At 33.3% G+C, this 18447-nt stretch overlaps 1 protein-coding gene across 2 annotated transcripts in view; it reads right to left on the reverse strand.

Moving 5' to 3' along the window:
• Positions 1 to 2325: 2325 nt before the first annotated feature.
• LOC106666781 overlaps positions 2326 to 18447 on the reverse strand; it is a 62300-nt gene continuing 46178 nt past the window's right edge. The window contains exons 3-22 of one of the 2 annotated variants that reach the window (XM_014394212.2): positions 12137 to 12381; positions 11295 to 11588; positions 11011 to 11238; positions 10683 to 10882; positions 10467 to 10614; positions 10203 to 10405; positions 9941 to 10129; positions 9613 to 9877; positions 9286 to 9548; positions 9011 to 9221; positions 8756 to 8956; positions 8475 to 8701; positions 8239 to 8406; positions 7616 to 8172; positions 7400 to 7551; positions 7172 to 7335; positions 6190 to 6366; positions 3652 to 3819; positions 3319 to 3574; positions 2326 to 3258 (exon numbers count right to left, since the gene is read on the reverse strand). In XM_014394212.2, coding sequence (XP_014249698.1) covers positions 2963 to 3258; positions 3319 to 3574; positions 3652 to 3819; positions 6190 to 6366; positions 7172 to 7335; positions 7400 to 7551; positions 7616 to 8172; positions 8239 to 8406; positions 8475 to 8701; positions 8756 to 8956; positions 9011 to 9221; positions 9286 to 9548; positions 9613 to 9877; positions 9941 to 10129; positions 10203 to 10405; positions 10467 to 10614; positions 10683 to 10882; positions 11011 to 11238; positions 11295 to 11588; positions 12137 to 12381 — 4612 coding nt within the window. In that variant the 3' untranslated portion in view covers positions 2326 to 2962. Of the gene's footprint in view, positions 3259 to 3318; positions 3575 to 3651; positions 3820 to 6189; positions 6367 to 6469; positions 6647 to 7171; positions 7336 to 7399; positions 7552 to 7615; positions 8173 to 8238; positions 8407 to 8474; positions 8702 to 8755; positions 8957 to 9010; positions 9222 to 9285; positions 9549 to 9612; positions 9878 to 9940; positions 10130 to 10202; positions 10406 to 10466; positions 10615 to 10682; positions 10883 to 11010; positions 11239 to 11294; positions 11589 to 12136; positions 12382 to 18447 lie in introns of both variants that reach the window. The other variant, XM_014394213.2, reaches the window with a different exon arrangement.

The following is an 18447-nucleotide window of genomic DNA, read 5'->3' on the forward strand; positions in this document are numbered from 1 at the left end:
TTAATAAACAATTTAATAAACTTGTAAATAACTTGCTTTGATTTTCTTCTTAGTCTATAAAATGTTTACACTCTAATACTAGTTTAGAAAATTCTAACAGGATGATTCAACTTCAACAAATAAATAAAATTGTGGCGGATTGTACAGTAGTTGATCTCATCCTCCAGTCTGACCCAGAATTGAACGACGATGGATTATTTATGTCCGAAAAATCTCTATTCTTTTGCGCTGTTCGCCCAAACTCTCCTTTGGCCAGATTTCCAATAAATATTCAACAGATAGCGACCCTTTTATCAACCAAGAGGGCACAGAGGGGATTAATTTACTTTTGAAATGACCATCCCTTTTGATGCTATCTATCCCTTGTTTATGTGTTAATTATATGTCCCTGAACGAAAATAATGTTTACAATTTATTAAAAAAACAGTAGTATAAGTTTTGTTACAAACATTCAAATATGAGAAAGTTTTGATTTTTCTGAAAATTTTTCACCAATACTTTTTTTAGGAATAAGCCTTCTTGATACTGTAATCAAACAAAAAACTACAATATATAAGAAGTAATTAAAATATATGAAAAGCAGTACCCTATATGAAAGCATAATTACTTTTTTTGATAAGATGAGTTGCAAGACTACTGCTTTTATAATGATGTCAGATGGAAGGATTACCTAAATTTGAGAAACATAAGCAAACAAGCCAACTGAAATTACAACTTTTCTTTATTCAATTAATCCTTAATACATTCTCTCTCTGTGCCAAATTGTCATTTTACGAAGAAAAACAAACATGAAACGCCATTGTCATGGCAAACAAAAGGGAAAAATAAAGAGACAAAGCTTGGCTAGAGCTGTGTAGGTGTAGATGAAAATTATTTAACCCCTCTTTCTTTTATTAACAATAATTAAAAAATTCATTTACTCTGTATTTTCAAATAAAATTGTAAACATTAAATAATAAAGTGGTAATATGAAAGGGCAGTGTGTTGAAAATGAATTGTTTTTTTGTCTGAACTTTTGTGCCATTATATTATAGCATTTATATGATAAAATCATTTAGTGCAAATTGAAAAAAATTCTTTTGAATCACAAGATCATTTCTCAATACCAAACAAAGTTCATAACAATATAAAAATATTTGTCGATTGTCTTTTAAAAATAAGTTCAGGGGCTTTGGAGGCAGCAACTGTTTAGGCGTTGGCATAATGCTCATCACTGTAAGGCAAAAGTCCCAGGTTCAATTCCAGCAGCATTGCATTCGAACCCGACATATTTGGAAATGGTCTTTTTTTCAAAAACACCAGCACCCTGAGGGTTCATATAACCTCATGGTTGAAATATCTTTGTAAAAAAAAGTTTCCCCTAATTTTTATTTTCTGGCCATTTCTACACCAGGATGTACAACCTCTGGACTTAAACCACTGCAATCTGGCACTTTGACACTAAAATTGCAGTAAAAAGTATGATTAAAAGAAAGTGGCAGTGTTGATATATGGCGGAAACTCTCATATATCAAGGTCACTATTGATAGGTGTCCCTCGGAAAATCTGACTTGTAGGAGAAGGGTCATCCTCCCTCGATTAAGAATTGGCGTGGTTGACACTTGGACACTCACTTTTGGGCCTAGTATATAGTGCTTTATAGACAGTTTAGTAGATGTCTTGTGTTTCTTTGTATGTATTTAGACTGAATGTAATTATTAGCATGATCGTGTAGTGTGAGAGGGCCGACGGTAGAATATTGAGTACCCCTATCAATCCTCAATTAGGTTAGTTATATGTTATGAGTGAAGGTTGTTGAGGGAATATCACCACACAAACAGAATGAAAGGCATGTGAGTAGGAAATAATGCATATAAGAATGAGTAAGAGTGGGCGGGTTTGCATCTGGAAAGTTATTGCGTTGGGAGCTAAAATGATCTAGCTGTTGATAGCCTCTGGAGCCCCCAACCTTGGCAGATGAAAAGACAAGACCGATGTCTGACTCCAGACTGCCAACACCCAGGGTGGGTAATTTATTGCAAATTACAAAATCTTGAATTGCTGATGGACTGCGAGAAGTGATAGGCTCAGTTCTGTACAGTTCTAATCTGTACATGCATGTACAGATTAGAACTTGGATAAATCAGTCATCAGTGATCATTTCTACAATATGTATATTATGTATTATTAATAATTTTAAAAACTTTGATTGAATTGTTGGATGGTAGTTGTTCAGATAATTAAGTAAATTCTGATTAATTGCATTTAATTTACATAAATTCAACAATGTATCGTTTTAGTAAATAAAATTATTAATAAAAGTATAAAGGATTACTGCCTTTTGGTAAAAAATTATTTTCAGCATTCCTAACTGGGCTTGTTTTCAAAATTGATTAGACACTGTTGAAACGATGTGCGTTCAATCCGATTTTCGTAGGGAACTTGAATAGTTAAATGGATTATGTCCTCTTCAAACAAAGATAATGTCGATCTTTGTAGCTCAATTAGACAACTTACATTAAATTGCTTCACCCTTTGCCACTATGAAAGTGATTCTCCCGAGCCAACAGGCTTCAGTCTATTTTTGTAATAGACTTGGATCAATAAAAGCAACAAAAAATCATTAAATTATTTAATACTTCATTGCATTTTATTTTTTACAATGAATGTTTTGACAAAATATTTGTTCTTAATGTAAGTGATTAAATTATAACAAAAATATTGATCACAATAATATCTGGAGGGTGTTATAAATTTTGGGCCTTATATTTATCACAATTGTTACAAAACCCCATAAATTTGAATTTTCAATACAGACAATGCTCAATCAAACAGCATTGTATAATTAATAAAAAACATATAAAAATGCAGCCCCTGCAGCATGTTGAGCAATAAAACACATGGATATGTTTTGAATAAATATTCACACACATACATAAAACGATGAAATATTTACAACAGAGTAAGAAATTTTGAAATTCATTTATAAGCGTGCATTTCCATTCTTTTCCAGTTCAGCCCAATTTCTGGCGACATTGGTCAGCTTTAGGGAATTGTTTTCATCTTCGCCAGGTTCGTAGGCTGGGTTGTGGCCTTCAAACAAGTCTTTCACACTAACACCAGCATTTGATATTCTTTGTCCTCGTATGATGTTGTTGTGAGCGCCTAATGTTTGCATTTGAGATTTCCTTCTCTCTGCTTGAAGAGATCTTCTTCTCACCTCGAGAGCTTCCCTGACTTCTCTTCTCATTGTGAGCTTGCGCCCAAGAACTGGAGTTCCTGCAAAATCAATTGAAATGTTTTATTTCACTATTACATTTACAATGAAAGCCATCTTACCATGTTCGGCATCTTCACCATCTTCCATTTTCATCTGCAAGAATCTCTTCCTGAAGGCTACGTCGAGTGTTCCGATTGTTCTAGTCTTCTGTTTCTGTTTCTCGAGATTATAAATAGTCCTCCTTCGTCCAACTCTATCACCACTGGATCCGGAATCATTGTCATAATCGCCGTTGATACCTTTCAGTCTTTGAAGATGTCTGACAATGTCAACAGCTTGTTTATCCAGTAGCGTTTCCTGAGACATTTCTTCAACCTAAAAAAAATTGATTTTAAGCAATAAGAAAATTATTTTTTGTGTTCATGCAAACAAAAAATTAATTTATTACACACCTTCTTATTACAACACAAGTTAAGTTCTGTCGATGCCAAAATGTGGGAAATAGTTCCAAAACGATGGAACAACATAGCGATAAACTGAATGATAATAATCAATGCAAAAAAGAACACAAAGACAAGACCAATTGGCTCAAGTTGGAGATACTCTTTAGAAATGAGTACCTAAAATATATAAAAAAATATTCATTAGCTCAACATATCATAGAAATAAATTAGCAATAACTCATGTACTTCAATTTTTTGTGAAAACAGTTAATTTATTAATTAACCAAAGATCAGTAATATGTACAGTTATTATGTTCTCTTTTTCTTAAATTATTAAAATCTACCAGATAAATGTGCAACAGTTTAATTTAAATTGTAACAACATATAAAGAACATGCTTTTACTTCAACTTTTTACTACTATTTACTGATAGCATTTAAATATTTAGTGCAAAATTTTCAAGCGACATGTACAATTTGATTTACAAGAAAAGATAATTTACACACATTTCAATATACAGTAGGCATTTGAAACTTTAAAAGTAATTACTGTTCTTTGGATCATTTTTGTTTTAGTAGAAACAATAAAAGGGTGTAACAATTAAAATTAATGCTGGAACAGTTAGGTAGAAAACTTGATGTTTGCTGTGGTAAAAAGAAAGGGAACACAGGGCAACAACATGAAAAAAGCACTGAGTTTCCCAAGTTGTGAACATGAAAAACAAACATCAACAAATCCCTGGAAGTAATTTGCTCCTTTATATTTTATCTGATCAGACTAGATTGACTTTTCAGGGGTGAAAAAAGTTAAAATTATGTGTTTGATTTAAAAATATGATACTTTATAACAATTTAAAAAATGGATAGACTATAATAATGACAACACACTGAGTTAGATCTAATAAATAATTACAATTAATTAAGGTTTTTAGTTGAGATAAAATAGTTAATGGTATGAGCAGGATTCAAACACTGATCTTCGGCTAGATATGCCGTTGCTCTACCACTTGAGCTATCGTGACCTCGATCCACTCGGACACTAACTTCCCATCCCAACCCCACCTTTTGAATTTTTTGAATTGTGATGGGAAGTTAGTGTCCGAGTGGATCGAGGTCACGATAGCTCAAGTGGTAGAGCAGCGGCGTATCTAGCCGAAGATCATGGGTTCGAATCCCGCTCGTGCCATTGACTATTTTATCTCAACTAAAAACCTTAATTAATTGTAACATATTAATTGGTCGAACGGACCACGAAATTAGTGAATCTAATAAATAATATCGATATTGTCTGCTTATCGATAAAATTTATAAATAAACACAAACATCCATGCACTCAACCCAGCAATTTAATTTTGGGTAAATCAAAAAGAAGGCTTAGCAAACACACATTCAGTCCAAATTATTATTAATAAATGAGAACAACACATGTTAGCAAACACAAAAACAAAAATCACAAAAAAACAACAGAACGATGGACCTATGAGTATGAAGGTGAATGGTAGAAGGGTGAAAGAAAATTGAAAATCAAATGTAAGCTGTGTGACAAAATAAAATTGTGTTCCTTTTCTAATTAAGTGATATTTAAGACACCCTGTCAAGAATGTGTCACTCAAAACAAATGAATAATATTGTATCTATTCAACTATTTATCACTTTTTGGATAAAGTTGGTTGAATTTGATAAAATACAATATTTATGAATATGAATGAAAATGAGGATGATAAATGTGTGTCTGCTTGAACTTAATAAAAACAACACAACCAAACACCATGTTATATTCAAATACATATTTATATATTTATATTATTCACAAGACATACATAAATCATGGAGTTGTGGCACATTTCCTTTTTATTTAATAGGTTTTTCTACTATTCTTCAATAGAAGTTTGGTTTTTAAAATGGAAATTGATGTAATGAAATGAAATCATGAGAAAGAAATGTGAGTGATGAAAGAAAAATCTATGAGAGTATGATAATCAAAGAAATGATATCTAAAGAAGAGTTCTGGTATTGAAACTGCCACAGCTTGTTTTGTTGTTTAGTCAGGGCCTTAATATAATATTGTTAATGATGTACATATACATGCTTCATTCAAATGTGCTTTACTTGTGTTAACAAACACTTGTGAGCATGTTCTCGTTAAAAAAAAAACACTTGTTATGCAGTTTGTTATCCAGTCTTGGTCAAGTTTTAACTTCACAGCATCAAGTCCCATCAATTTTATTCAGTTCTGTATTGAGTTTAAGTCTTGTTTTTTCCAAATCAATAGATCTTTTAATACATTTGCCCTAGTAGTCATAGTTAATCCGTGCAAATGTTGTGATTGTGCATATCTTAGTTGTGAAGAGAAATTATTGAATTAATGTGTCTTTGAAAAAAAAAGTCCCTTTGTTTATATAATTTTTTTTTTCTTTTAAGTGGTTGAGTGAGGTATCGAGTTATGGGTAACCACCACACTAAGACAAGATGTACACAAGTATATTCCCAATTAGATAGAACATCCTTGAGTGACCCATGCTAGAACAGCCTGATTTCAAGGAGATACCTCGGCCGTCTCTTCAATATATGTTATGTTCGTCTTGACCCCGAAAGGCCACTCGACGTGTATGCTGTCCTTGTTCAGCTGAAGCAAGAACACAATAAGAACGAACAAAGAGTTCATCATGAAGAATGCGAATACAGATTTGTTCCGCAATTCCTTCAGATCTGCTGCAATTCGTGCCTGGAAACAGAAGCAAACACCCAAACTTAAAACTAGGAAAGATACGTCTCCGTCCAGCTTTTTCCCAATCCAGGGCAGCCAGGCGGAGACCGATTTCGCTCACCTCTTGCGTAATATCATCATACGTTATATTTGTCTTCACTCCGAATGGCCATTTGAAATGCAAAAGATCCTTGTTCAGTTGTAATAAGAAAACAATTAGTACAAATAATGCATTAATCATGAAGAATGCGAAGACAGAGGAATTCCTGAGTTCAATGAGATCCTTGGCTATTCGTGCCTAAAACACATTTATGAGTCTAAAAACTGCTCATACTTTTCTATTTTCCTTCTCAATTGATCGTTACAATTTTTGTACGTTTAAAAAAGTTACCTTTCTTTCCATATTGATGGCTTTTTGTTAAACAAACCAAAAAATTCTGTTTTTAGACATCAGTAATTTTAAATTTAAAAAAATTAAATATAACTATTACAATATTAATGAGTAATGACATATTTTAAGACTGATTACAAAAATAAAACTAAAAATTTAGATTTGTTTTTAGAAAATCATCAAAATTAATTTTCTTTTATTACATTTAGAGCAGTTCAGACAATTTTTTGACCAATATTTTTTGTAAATAATAGGAATTTATACTTATTAATACATTATGTTTACAATTTCTTTATACGTTTAAATAAAATAATTACAGCATTTAATCTTTAACTTTTATAACCCTACTAATATTTTTTATTGTTATTAAGATACCATTTGTGATATCAAGAAAAAAATCTATTTTTTTAATATATAAAAAAGTTTAATTACCCTTTCATTTTTGTCGTCGTCAATGGGGAATAAGTATTTGTCAAGAAGATCTTTCCAGAATGAAACTTCGTTAGCCGATAAGAATGCAACAGGGCCCTTCTTGAGATCTCGATCTTCGATCCAGAATGGATTAATGTCATCATTCCTTTCGATTTTCGGTTCTCCTATTATTGAAAAAGTGGTGTTTTTTTATGTATGTTTTTAAATGTAATTTTTTGTATAATTTACCAGTTGAGGCTGTCTCACTGCTGTCGCTGTGTTGATCTTCTTCGGCCGGGTCTTCAGATGCATGTGTTGTACGGTTGTGATCTTTGCTGCTAGCCGACATGGTCCGCTTGCGATGGTGATGACCTGTGTGGTGACCATGTGGATCAACAGCTCTGTAATATAAATTGTTTAGAATATTTATGTAATTTATTTCTTGTTATTTAAAATTTTTTGTACTTTTCCAATCCGTCTAATCTTTTCTGAAGTCCTTCAAGGGATTCGGCAATTCTGACAAGCTGTTGCTTCTCATCGATTGGTTTTGGGTAAGTGCAGAACATGCAACGGAAGAGGCCAGCAAGTGAAAATTCAATAGAGCCTTCTTCGTTGTCACCTGGAGTTGGGCCACCGTTTTGGAGAAAACCGAGTAAAGACTTTTGCCTGACTTTCTTTTTGGCTTCTTCGGCCTCTTTCCTCTCTTCCTCCAATTCTTTCTTAGTTTTTTTTGTTTGAACTTCTCTTGTACCCCAGGATACAACGTTCAGGTTAATGATTGAGTATAAAATAAGAAGCAAGTACATACACGGGATCGACAATAGATAAATCGCTCCAGGTACTATACACCAAAACTCTTGTGGATGTAAGCACGCTGCTATAAACATCGATCCCGTCATAGCCATCAAGAATATAGCAGAAGGAGATCCGGCACCGTCCTCACCCAACTGAAGAGCTGTACCAACTATTACTGCCATCATAATAAGTGCATATGCTGTTGAAAGCATTTGAGCGAAAAACAACTAGAGAAATGACAAGTATGTTAATTTTATTGTACCCTCACATAAACTGATGTAAAAGGTATTTACTTGAATATTAGCTTTGCATGTGAAACAAACAAGCATGAAGAACATAATCGGTATAATGTTATAATAAAAACTTGTCCAATTGTCAATTTTAAAAGCAGCTACAAAAGCTCCCACCAACATAAGGAATATGGTTCCTGGACCAAGAATAGTTCCACCCATCAACATAAACTAAAACAGAAACTATGTTTTAAAACAAAATACACAAAAGTGTAAATAATCATACTAGTCCAACGCACTTGGTACCAAATGTAGGGAAGAGAGATATTGTCATTAATTTTAATCGTTGCTTTATAATCCATGAGCAGATCCATAATGTTGGCCATTGTTGATGGAACCCAACGACGCCTTTGGTTGTAAAATTCGTTGAATCCTTCTGGGCAGTGAGTATAAGCATCACTAGCTGCAGAATACTCCACACGATACCCTCTTTGAAGCAGTAGAGTACACAACCAACGATCCTCTCCTGCAAGAGACATACATTAGTTCACATTAAAACAAATAAAATAAAAGAATATACCTTGATCGTATTGCACATAGTGCCTTGCTTCATTAGATTTAATTGTATATTTTCTCATGACGTTATCATCCATAAGGGCTTTTCCTCTGAAAAGTGAGAAGCATCCAGGTGAACAAAGTACACATCCGATCATATGTTCTGTTGCTTTTTGGAGCCAATGACCAATAGCGTACTCAAACATCTGGTACCACACCATAGGTCCTGAAAACAGAGAAAGTTAGCAAAATTCAAAAATATTTTTTTAAACTTAAATACCTGATCCAATAGGATGAATTCGTCCACATGCAGCTCCTAAATTGCGATTCTTTTTCATCAAATCCACCAGAAGTCTAACAGCATGCGGTTGGAAGTCGATATCACCATCAAGTGTTAGAAGGTAAGTATTTTCAGCCATCATTTCTTTTCTTTCAACAGAAATCGGTAATTCCATAAGCCTGTGTCCAAGAAGGTAGTACATGTACATGACCTAGAAATAACTCAATTTTACAAAATGTTTTCAAAATGAAAAATTTTCTAATTAAATAATTTACCTGGCTCCATCTTTTTCTGTGCCTGATTTTAGCTTTGTCTTTCAAATGAGCAATCATTTTTGTTTTACCAGGAAGTGTCCATACAAGTCGGCCACCGTATGGTGTAGGGTATTTTACAGGAGGTCGGATTCTAATATGGGTCTCGTGGACATGAGATGCCGCTTCATCCAAAGTCGATACTAGAAGTTTGACGAATCTGTTCACTTGTGACCAGTCGTCATTGATATCACTTATTTCAAAGGCATCGTCAAAGAAAATATGGGCTAAAAATAATACAAGAGTTTTATTATTATTTACTTTCTGTTATTATTATTCACCAAAGCATACTTTCAAATTCATAGTAATCAGGATCGACGACACGAAGATATTTCTGAGCAACTCGTCTAGCACACTGGTCTTCATCCATCCTAAGAATGGATTTCAACATTTCCATCATCTCATCTTGTGTTTCGTGCCACATTGTAGCACAAGCATAGATCCTAGTGATGCTGTCAGATTTTTTGACTGTTTTTGGCGTTGTGCTGCTTGCATCTGTATGAACTGATATCGTTTCGTAATACTCATCAGGATCTTTTTCTCTCTCAGCAAGCTCCTTCAAAATTAAATTTTCCGGTTTAAATTTTAGCAGCTTTTATATCAATTATTGATCAATTACCTCTGTTTTGACATCTTTTTCATCATCCCTTCTGCGATTAAGCCCGAGTGATTGGTCAATGAGGAGCGAGTCGTACATCGGAAGTACAAATAGTTTTTCTGTGGTTGCCAAACGCTCGCATTTTGGAGTCCATATGTGTAGAGTAATCCATGTTTGTGATAGAAGCCATAAAAGCCATATCCAAGCATGCTAAAGAAAAATTTAATTAATATAATTCTTCTTTAATATTTCTCAATACATTTGAGGAATTTATTAGCCTCACCTGCTTTGAAATAAAATCGTTCAGGAAATAAACTGGAGGTGATTCAAAAAACAAATAGTCTGGAATTACATGATGAAAGAAACAAAGATCATCATGACGTAGACCACAAAGCGCAATGAGAAGTGAAATTGTCACGGGTATGGTCAGGTTTACTGGAAAGGCGTAGCTGAAGCCCTGGATTACAATTTTACAAGCAAATTTACCTGAAAACAAAATAATTTTTTTTTTAACTTTTATAAACATTTTATGATCACTTCAACATACCGAAAATATAGCAGAGATAAGCTGCTGTTATTTGTATAAGCAGAACATAAATGGCAGTGTTATAGTCAGCATCGATATCCACAATTTCTCCAGTTGTGACAATATCTGCAAGATCCGGGAGTGTAGTAGTTCCAAAGGTTGGTTTTATCTGAATATGAAATAATAATTAATGATTTCACTCTCACTATGAATATAAAATAGATTGAGTCAAAATACCTCAGTAATTCTAATTTTATGCTGTGAGAAGCCTCGACTGAACAAGGAGAAAAGATGTTGAACACTCTCACCACGATACAGCCTTATTAATATAGCAAATATGACAAATGCTAAGATTTTCCAGATTGACATGAAAATATAAATGAAGTATCGTGTCCTTTTCAACCTTTCTTTTACTTTCCAGAGTGGTCTTGTAAAAACTAAAAAGAAAATTTAGGAAATATCATTTAACTAGAAAACTTTCATTTGGCAAAGTAAAATTTACACAGTTAAATTTGAATTGCTTTTTAATTGTGTTAGTATAATTTGCAATATAAGAAAATAGTACCAAAAACCGAATAACGTGATACATAGTTTTCCCACCATCCACAGCTAATAAAGAAAAGAGTGACTGGAATGAGCCACAGATTTGGACGGTGGCTGCCTTCCAGGATGGGCCAGACGACAAATCCCGTCGCCTGTGCTGCTATCGCCCCTATGTCAACTATCGCTTTCATGTACACTTCAGTCTTCTCGCTCCTCGTTGTACACCCTTTGGTGTTTCTCGAAACGAGACCTGCACATTTATTACAATTATTACAAGCAACTGGTAAAAGCACTGATTTAACGTACTTAGAACAGCGGGTACGAAGCAGACACAGTTTGTCAGCATGGCCCCTTTGACGACATCCAGCTCCGGCAGTATGATGAACACAAGAGAGGCCAATCCTACGACGTGCAGTGTTTCCATGACAAAAACAAATAAAAAGTCGTTGAACGGAGGTCGCTTCCATGACTTGAAAATACATATCCTAAGAGAACGTATTAATGTCCCAATTTCTGGCACTGCAAACGCAATTATCAAACACCAAGTCCAAGCAACTCTTTCTTCAGGAGGCAAATTAACTACAAATTGCTTATCTCTGCCTGGAAAGTTAAAAAAAAAAAATTAAATACAATGTAAGGTAGAGTGAACTTTAAATGTATAAGAAAGTAGAAAATACTTTCTTAATAACACAAGAAGCAGTTTATTTTTTATAAACATCGTCATCAAAAATCAGGGTAGAATTTTTATATCTTGGTTCCTTCCGCTCACCCATACAGTATTAATATACAAATAAAGCATCCAAAAAGAAGAAAGTATTAAATAATACAAAGGGTTGTCAAAAAATGTCTAATTTATTGGAGTATAGTTTAAAAATTTAATAATATGAGAAAGACAGTGGGTAGAACATCATTCATCATGATGTGTAGCCATTGATGATGTCATAATTATTTTTTTAGTCATAAGACCTGTTGAGTTCATTATTATACTCAATATGATGAAACAAAAATCAAGTAACTGCATCATGCAGAATGTATCTCCTAGATAAATTATTGCAAAATTTTAAAAAAATATAGAACAAAGAAAGAAATGGACGTTGTTCTACCCCATAGACACAGAAATTTGACCATTTAATGCAAACCTCGCATACCTAAATCTTTGTTGCAGAAGGGTACGACCCTGTTTGGCCTGATTTGGGAGCTCATGAAGAACACAGCCCCTTTCGCTATAACTCCGCATGCTAGCACTATGACGAACGTGACGAGATATGCGATGACTTTGAGGATTTTTACCGTGAACTCCAGACAGGCTTGGTTCTCCATGGACCCAGAGTCCACCTTCGGAGGCAGCACTCTGAACACGTCCCATCCTTTCGTTTCCTGCACTGTCCTTGTGCTGCAACAAATTATACCGTGTGGTATAGTTTTACAAGAAAATTCACAAATAATAACGCAACTAGAATTATTAGAGGTGTTATCTAACGTTCTATTAGGTAATACGGTGTAAGATTAGAACTGCAGGCTCAACCATGACTTCAGAAGAAAGACGAAAGCCGTATTTTCTTCTTGCCGTGAACGTTGGTAAATGTTTTGAATTTACAAAGTGAAATTATATAACTTAAAATGTCGTTTCTTAACATTTAAAATACAAATCCAATTGCATGAAATAAAGCGACATAACGTCACAAGTCTATATTTTCATTTAATATTGAAACCAGGATTGATATTTTAGTCTGTAGCGGAAACATTAATAGCGAAATTATTATTCTTGTTTATCAGTATTATGATGTACTTAAACATGCTTTCAGAAGAAAGAAAGATCTTATTAAAGGTACTGTTGGTGAGTGCACCAGTAGTTGTTTGCTAATTTTGGAGATGGATGTTTCTTTTTCTGGTTTAAAAAATAACGCTAAAGAAGGCTGAAGAACTTCAAATAGAGCTTAAATGATGAAAGGATAACTAAGTTTAGTCGTGTCTGAACATTTCGGTCTGCTTATCGTGTTTTTGTCTATCGGGAGCGTATCAGTTTCTCGCCGTCTTCAATGCTGAGTTTATCCTGCTCGCCTTGCTCATACCCGAACAGATGGCAAGAAGTCGAAACGCGTAAAGACCAAAATGGCGTGGAAGGAAGATCAAATTGACCGGAAACGATCAAACCACAAGTTCATTACCTCGCAGACCCGAAGAGGAAATCTTACGAGATAACGAAGTTTCTCTTCTGAAATTCGGGTAGCCACAGAAATTTAAAAGAACCACTGTTTTGTGATTTGTTTTCAGCAAAAACGGCGGCACGTTTATAAGGAATAATCTCGAAACTAGAAAGTTGAAAACGTTTTATGTTGAAAACGGCGGGATCACAAGGAAACGAAATGAACCTTCATTAACGCTTTTTCTAGATGTAAATCTAACAGATTTGATGTGTTTGAAAAAAAAAGCACTTAAAAGGAACCTGGGAACGAAATGAAAAACAGATTGAAGCTGCTTTCCCGTACGATACCGTGAGATTTTATACTTCGTTGATGAAGAGGTGAAAATTGTTATAACGTACTATTTTACTGTATTCGAGTATCAAGAGGCCATCTGAAAACCGGAGTCGGAAAAGTCGCTAGATTTACTTAGAATAGAGTCATAAACTGAATAGAGTGAAAAGTCAATGGAAGGGTGTGATTTGGTTCTGTATAAAGAGCATGTAGGCTCCCCTATGTACGCTCTTGAACAAAGCAGATGAATTTCTAAGTCCTCTATTCCATATTAGGAAAAACGTGGATTTTTCTATGTTCGTGGTAGTTATTTGCCTGGAATGCCAAAAACTCGAAGAAAGGGATTGGAATGAATGCATACTCATATTACTTATGAAATTATTTACTGATGTAAAAGTTTAGCTTATAAGTTTTAAGTTAGTTGTCTATATCCCTGAAGCATGTCTTAAGCTGGGTAGGACGGACAGGAAATAGGTCTAAACCCAAACTGCCACATCGGAGTAGGTGATTCTCACGGTTGCCGTGAGAAGTCTAATTCCGATTCTTACATGTGGAAGTTACGTAGAATTTAAGAAAGTTGAACTATTCGTTTTTAGCATTTTATTTTCTAAAGATTTCAACATATATAATTTTTTGCAAAGTTTTGAGAGATTGACATTAAAAAACAGGTGTACAATGTGTTCGGCTACTCGTGCAACAAACTCTGCAAAATTAAACCAAAAAGTCCTAATTAACTATGATCCGAATCTCAACAGTTTCGGAGTTATTCCACTTTTCCGATTTTTTAAGATTTTACGACATTGCTCCAAAATAACAATGATAACTCTAAAACAAAGGTTTCGGACAAATCCGTTGATACCATTGAAAACTAAGTTAAATTTACAATAAGATGTGATCAATACTAAACTTTTAAATATTGGAAAAATAAGCGTTTTAGTAGCGAGAACTTTGAAAAATATTTATTTTTTTTTCAAAGTTGAAAAACTTACTATGGTGACTCTAAACTATTATTTCTAAACCTAGAGACCACCAAAACGTACACCATTTAATATCCTTTTTAGATAATATCCTTTTTTAATATAATATCCTTTTTTTAGTAATTGCTTTATAAATTACTTTTTTCGAAGATGAAGAAAGTGATGAAGGAAAGAAAAAAACCATGGTTGACGGATTGGTAGGGTGAAAAGATTAATAATAATAACAAATAAAAAAACTTACGGAAGTTCTGAATGAATTTATTAAACGTTTTTAATTTTGATTCTTTCCTTTTCTTCATCTTTGAAAAAAATTAAAAAAGCAATTAAACCTCTAAAATTGACATTAAATGCAGTACTTTTTCTGAAATTTGCTTGTCTCTAAATTTGGAAATAGTTTAGAATCACCATAGTAAGTTTTTCAAAAAACTTTCAATGTTCAGAAAAAAGTTTCAATGTTCTGGCTACTAAAACGCTAATTTCACCAACGTTTACAAGTTTAGTATTGAATACTAAATTTAACGTAGTTTTCAGTACCAGCAGGACCAACGGATTTGTCCGAAACCTTTGTTTGGAGTTATGATTGTTTATTTGAAGCAAGATCATATCATTAAAAAATAAAAAAATAAAAAAAGGGGGAATAACTCCGAAACTGTTGAGATTCGGACGATAGTTAATTAGTACTTTTTGGTTCCATTTTGAATGTAGAATCTACTGGCATACTTTGTAACATGAGTAGCTGAACACCTTCTATAGGAAGTTGTGTGACACAATTTTCTCAGTTTTCAAAAAACAAACATTCATTCATTTTGGGCTCTTCTAGAAGATTAAAATTATTGGATTTTTTTTATTATTTTTGTAAAAAGCAGCTGACATTTGAAAGCTGTCAGCTTCTTAGGAGAGTGGATTGCAATTTATTCAGAGCCTCTGTGGTTTTACAGCCTACGACATGAGATATGCTCATTAAAATTTTGCACCGGGCTTCTTAACAACGACAAAAAAAACCATGAAGAAATCTTCGGGAACAAGGAACCACATTTTCCTTACATCACCCCGAGATCCTTGACATTTCGCTAGAGGGCGGTCGGCGGTGCAGGAGGCGAGGAAATGGGCCGCTTTCACCTCGGGCTATTGTATCCATTAAAACCAAAAACTCCATATGTAAAAGCGTTGAAAATCCGACCGTTGACAGGTCAATCCTGTCAATGTCTTAATCTGGAAAACAAAATAATTCCTCGCTGAACCTAAAGGTAGCTGGCCGGGCCGCAGAACCAAGAAAACAGGACATTATCTCCTGGCTATTTAAAATCTCCAATAAGAAGCTCATCACGGATCATTTCGATAAAATTTTGATTTCCTCTTTTCAAAATAAATAGAACAGCAATACAATTGAACTCCATCCGTTGTTGATACATGGTATAAATTTGTCATTTCTTAATTAAACAATTGCTTATCCTCCTTTCCTCAGCGAAGAGCGTATGAGTAGTCCAATAAAATCGCGAGTGATGACGGACCCAATAAGTGATCCAGTTCAGCATGAATTGCTTATTTTCCTTGGTGTTTATTCTATGTGTACTCAAGTACAATAAACAGCCGAAACTGTTGGTTTGTATTTTCGTCGTCGTGAGGCACAAAGAGAATCAATTCGAACATTAATGGTCTTGCCAGAGCCGTCTTGTTTCGCCTTTTATCCTTGATCTGATTCGCTTCACCAATTGAAAATCGCAATGATAAAAAAGTTTAAACTACAGGTAACGATAAAAAGGCAACTCTTGACCAACGGTTTAACTATTCAAAAATACAATCAAAATTATAGTTCAAATTATTTAGGTAATCAAACATAATTCTAATTTTGGTAAATATCCATTTACGTTTTCGTAGTCAATTGACTAAGTTACTTCTTTCAATAAATGAATTAATTAATTGAAAACGGCAAAAAGAAAGAAAATTCGAATGGTTGTTGGTTGAGATGGAGAGTGGTATCCGAGAGGATCGAAGTCACGATAGCTCAAATGATTGAGTAGCGGCGTATTTAGCCGAAGGTCGTGGGTTCGAATCCCTCTCGTGACACTGACTTTTTTATCTCAACCAAGACCTTAGCATATTTTCTTTAAATAACGTAATTTAATACAATATAATAATAATTAAAGAAAATAAAGAATTTTTTTATTATTATTGAATTGCTATTGCAAGTTAAGTAATAAAAAAATAAGAGCCATTAATTAATTAGACGAACACTAACCACTCAATTAGTTTAAAGAAAAATCTAGTATTTGAAAAATAATTTAACGTTGGTACAACCAAGTTAATTAACTATTTCTGTGACATTGGATTTTCTATTGTAAACATTAAAAAACTTAGATTACAATTTGTTGTAAACAATACTTGATGTATATTATTTTCAAGTTTTTATTAATTATTTGAAAATATATATATTAATTAATAATTCTTGGAAAATGTTCACCTTTCACATATATGCATAATTTTACATTTAATTATGTGTTGTCTTATATTTAAAAATTTATTCACATTTTTTAAATTTAGATTAAATTGTATAAAAACTAAATTGTACTATTGATGCAATCAATATATTACACCCAATATCATTTTGTTAATGTGGAATTTATTTTTTGAATAAGCAATTATTTAATTTAGTTTTACTTCAGCAAACCAATCCTTTGTTACTACTTTAATACATGACTCTTATTACAAATAATTTGTAATACAAACAAAACAGAAGGAAAAACTTGCCGTTTGCTTTTTCATATTTTTTCCGCTTAACGGAAAAAAACATTGAATCATGGATAATTAACCTAACCGTAAGCGTAACCATAATCTAACTTGTCCCTAATCCTAACCAAACCTAGTCTTATTTGTCCCTAACACTATATATATTTCGGCAAGAATATTTTCGCCTCCAATTAATTATTTATAGATAAATTTTTACTTAAAAAGTAAGGACCATTTTAACAAAACGAGGAAAATGTTCACATGGCAAGAGATGGAGAGCAGAATCGGTATGAAACAGTGTTGGAGATGCAAAATAAAAGGGACGAGCTATTTGGGAGCTTTCAGGCGACCCGTTTTAACAAATCGCATTAAAAAAATGCACAATTTTTTCCTTAATTCAAACACTATTAACCCACTGGTAGCCCGGGTAAGGGCTATGGAATGAGAGTAGAAAGCGCCCGTGCGGAAAAACAAAAAAAAAGAGTCCCCGTCTTATCGAACTTAACTCGTCTCTAACCCTATCACTAAAACTAACCCTAAATGACCCCCAACCTAACTCTATCCTAACCAGTCCTAACCTAATGTTTTTTAAAGTTACAGATAGAATCAATAATTCTTTTAAATATATCATGTAACCAACTCATCCCCAACCCTAATCCGTGCGCTATCGGAACCCGACCCTAATACTTCCTATCCCTAACCTAACCTAATCCACACAAAATAATTTTTTATATCCATCCCAAATATATTTCCATGTTAAAAAGTGATTTGTATTTAGATAAAATTAGTATGATTTATAAGATTAATTTACTCTCAAATATATATTCGGTTTTTAATGCAGATATCAAATAATTGAAATAAAAAACCTGTATTTAAAAATATAATACAGGAAGACCCAATTTAACATAAATTGGGGTTATTATTTCATTTGTAAATAAACAAAATATTATATCCATTACAAAAAAAGACAACCCCAGTTACACGCAGCTATTTTTGAAAATAATTCTCTACCAATTACTTAAATAAAGATGCATGCACTGAATTAACACAGGACTATCCCACTCAAACGAATAATTTAAAAAATAATTGTCAGAGTTTCAAAAATTTTGCTTTGGAATTGACATTTTCAAATAAATAAAGTATAACATCAAAAGTAATTAAAGAAAAGATCTTTTACATTATTGTGTTGCTACTTTTGCACGTAAATATTTATGAATTATTTAAATAAACATAACGGATACTTTTTGGAAATTCATTAAACACAAACCCATCTTAAAA

This window comes from Cimex lectularius, unplaced genomic scaffold (genome assembly GCF_000648675.2).
Source record: "Cimex lectularius strain Harlan isolate CLEC.00 unplaced genomic scaffold, Clec_2.1 scaffold2, whole genome shotgun sequence".
Lineage (NCBI taxonomy): Eukaryota > Metazoa > Arthropoda > Insecta > Hemiptera > Cimicidae > Cimex > Cimex lectularius.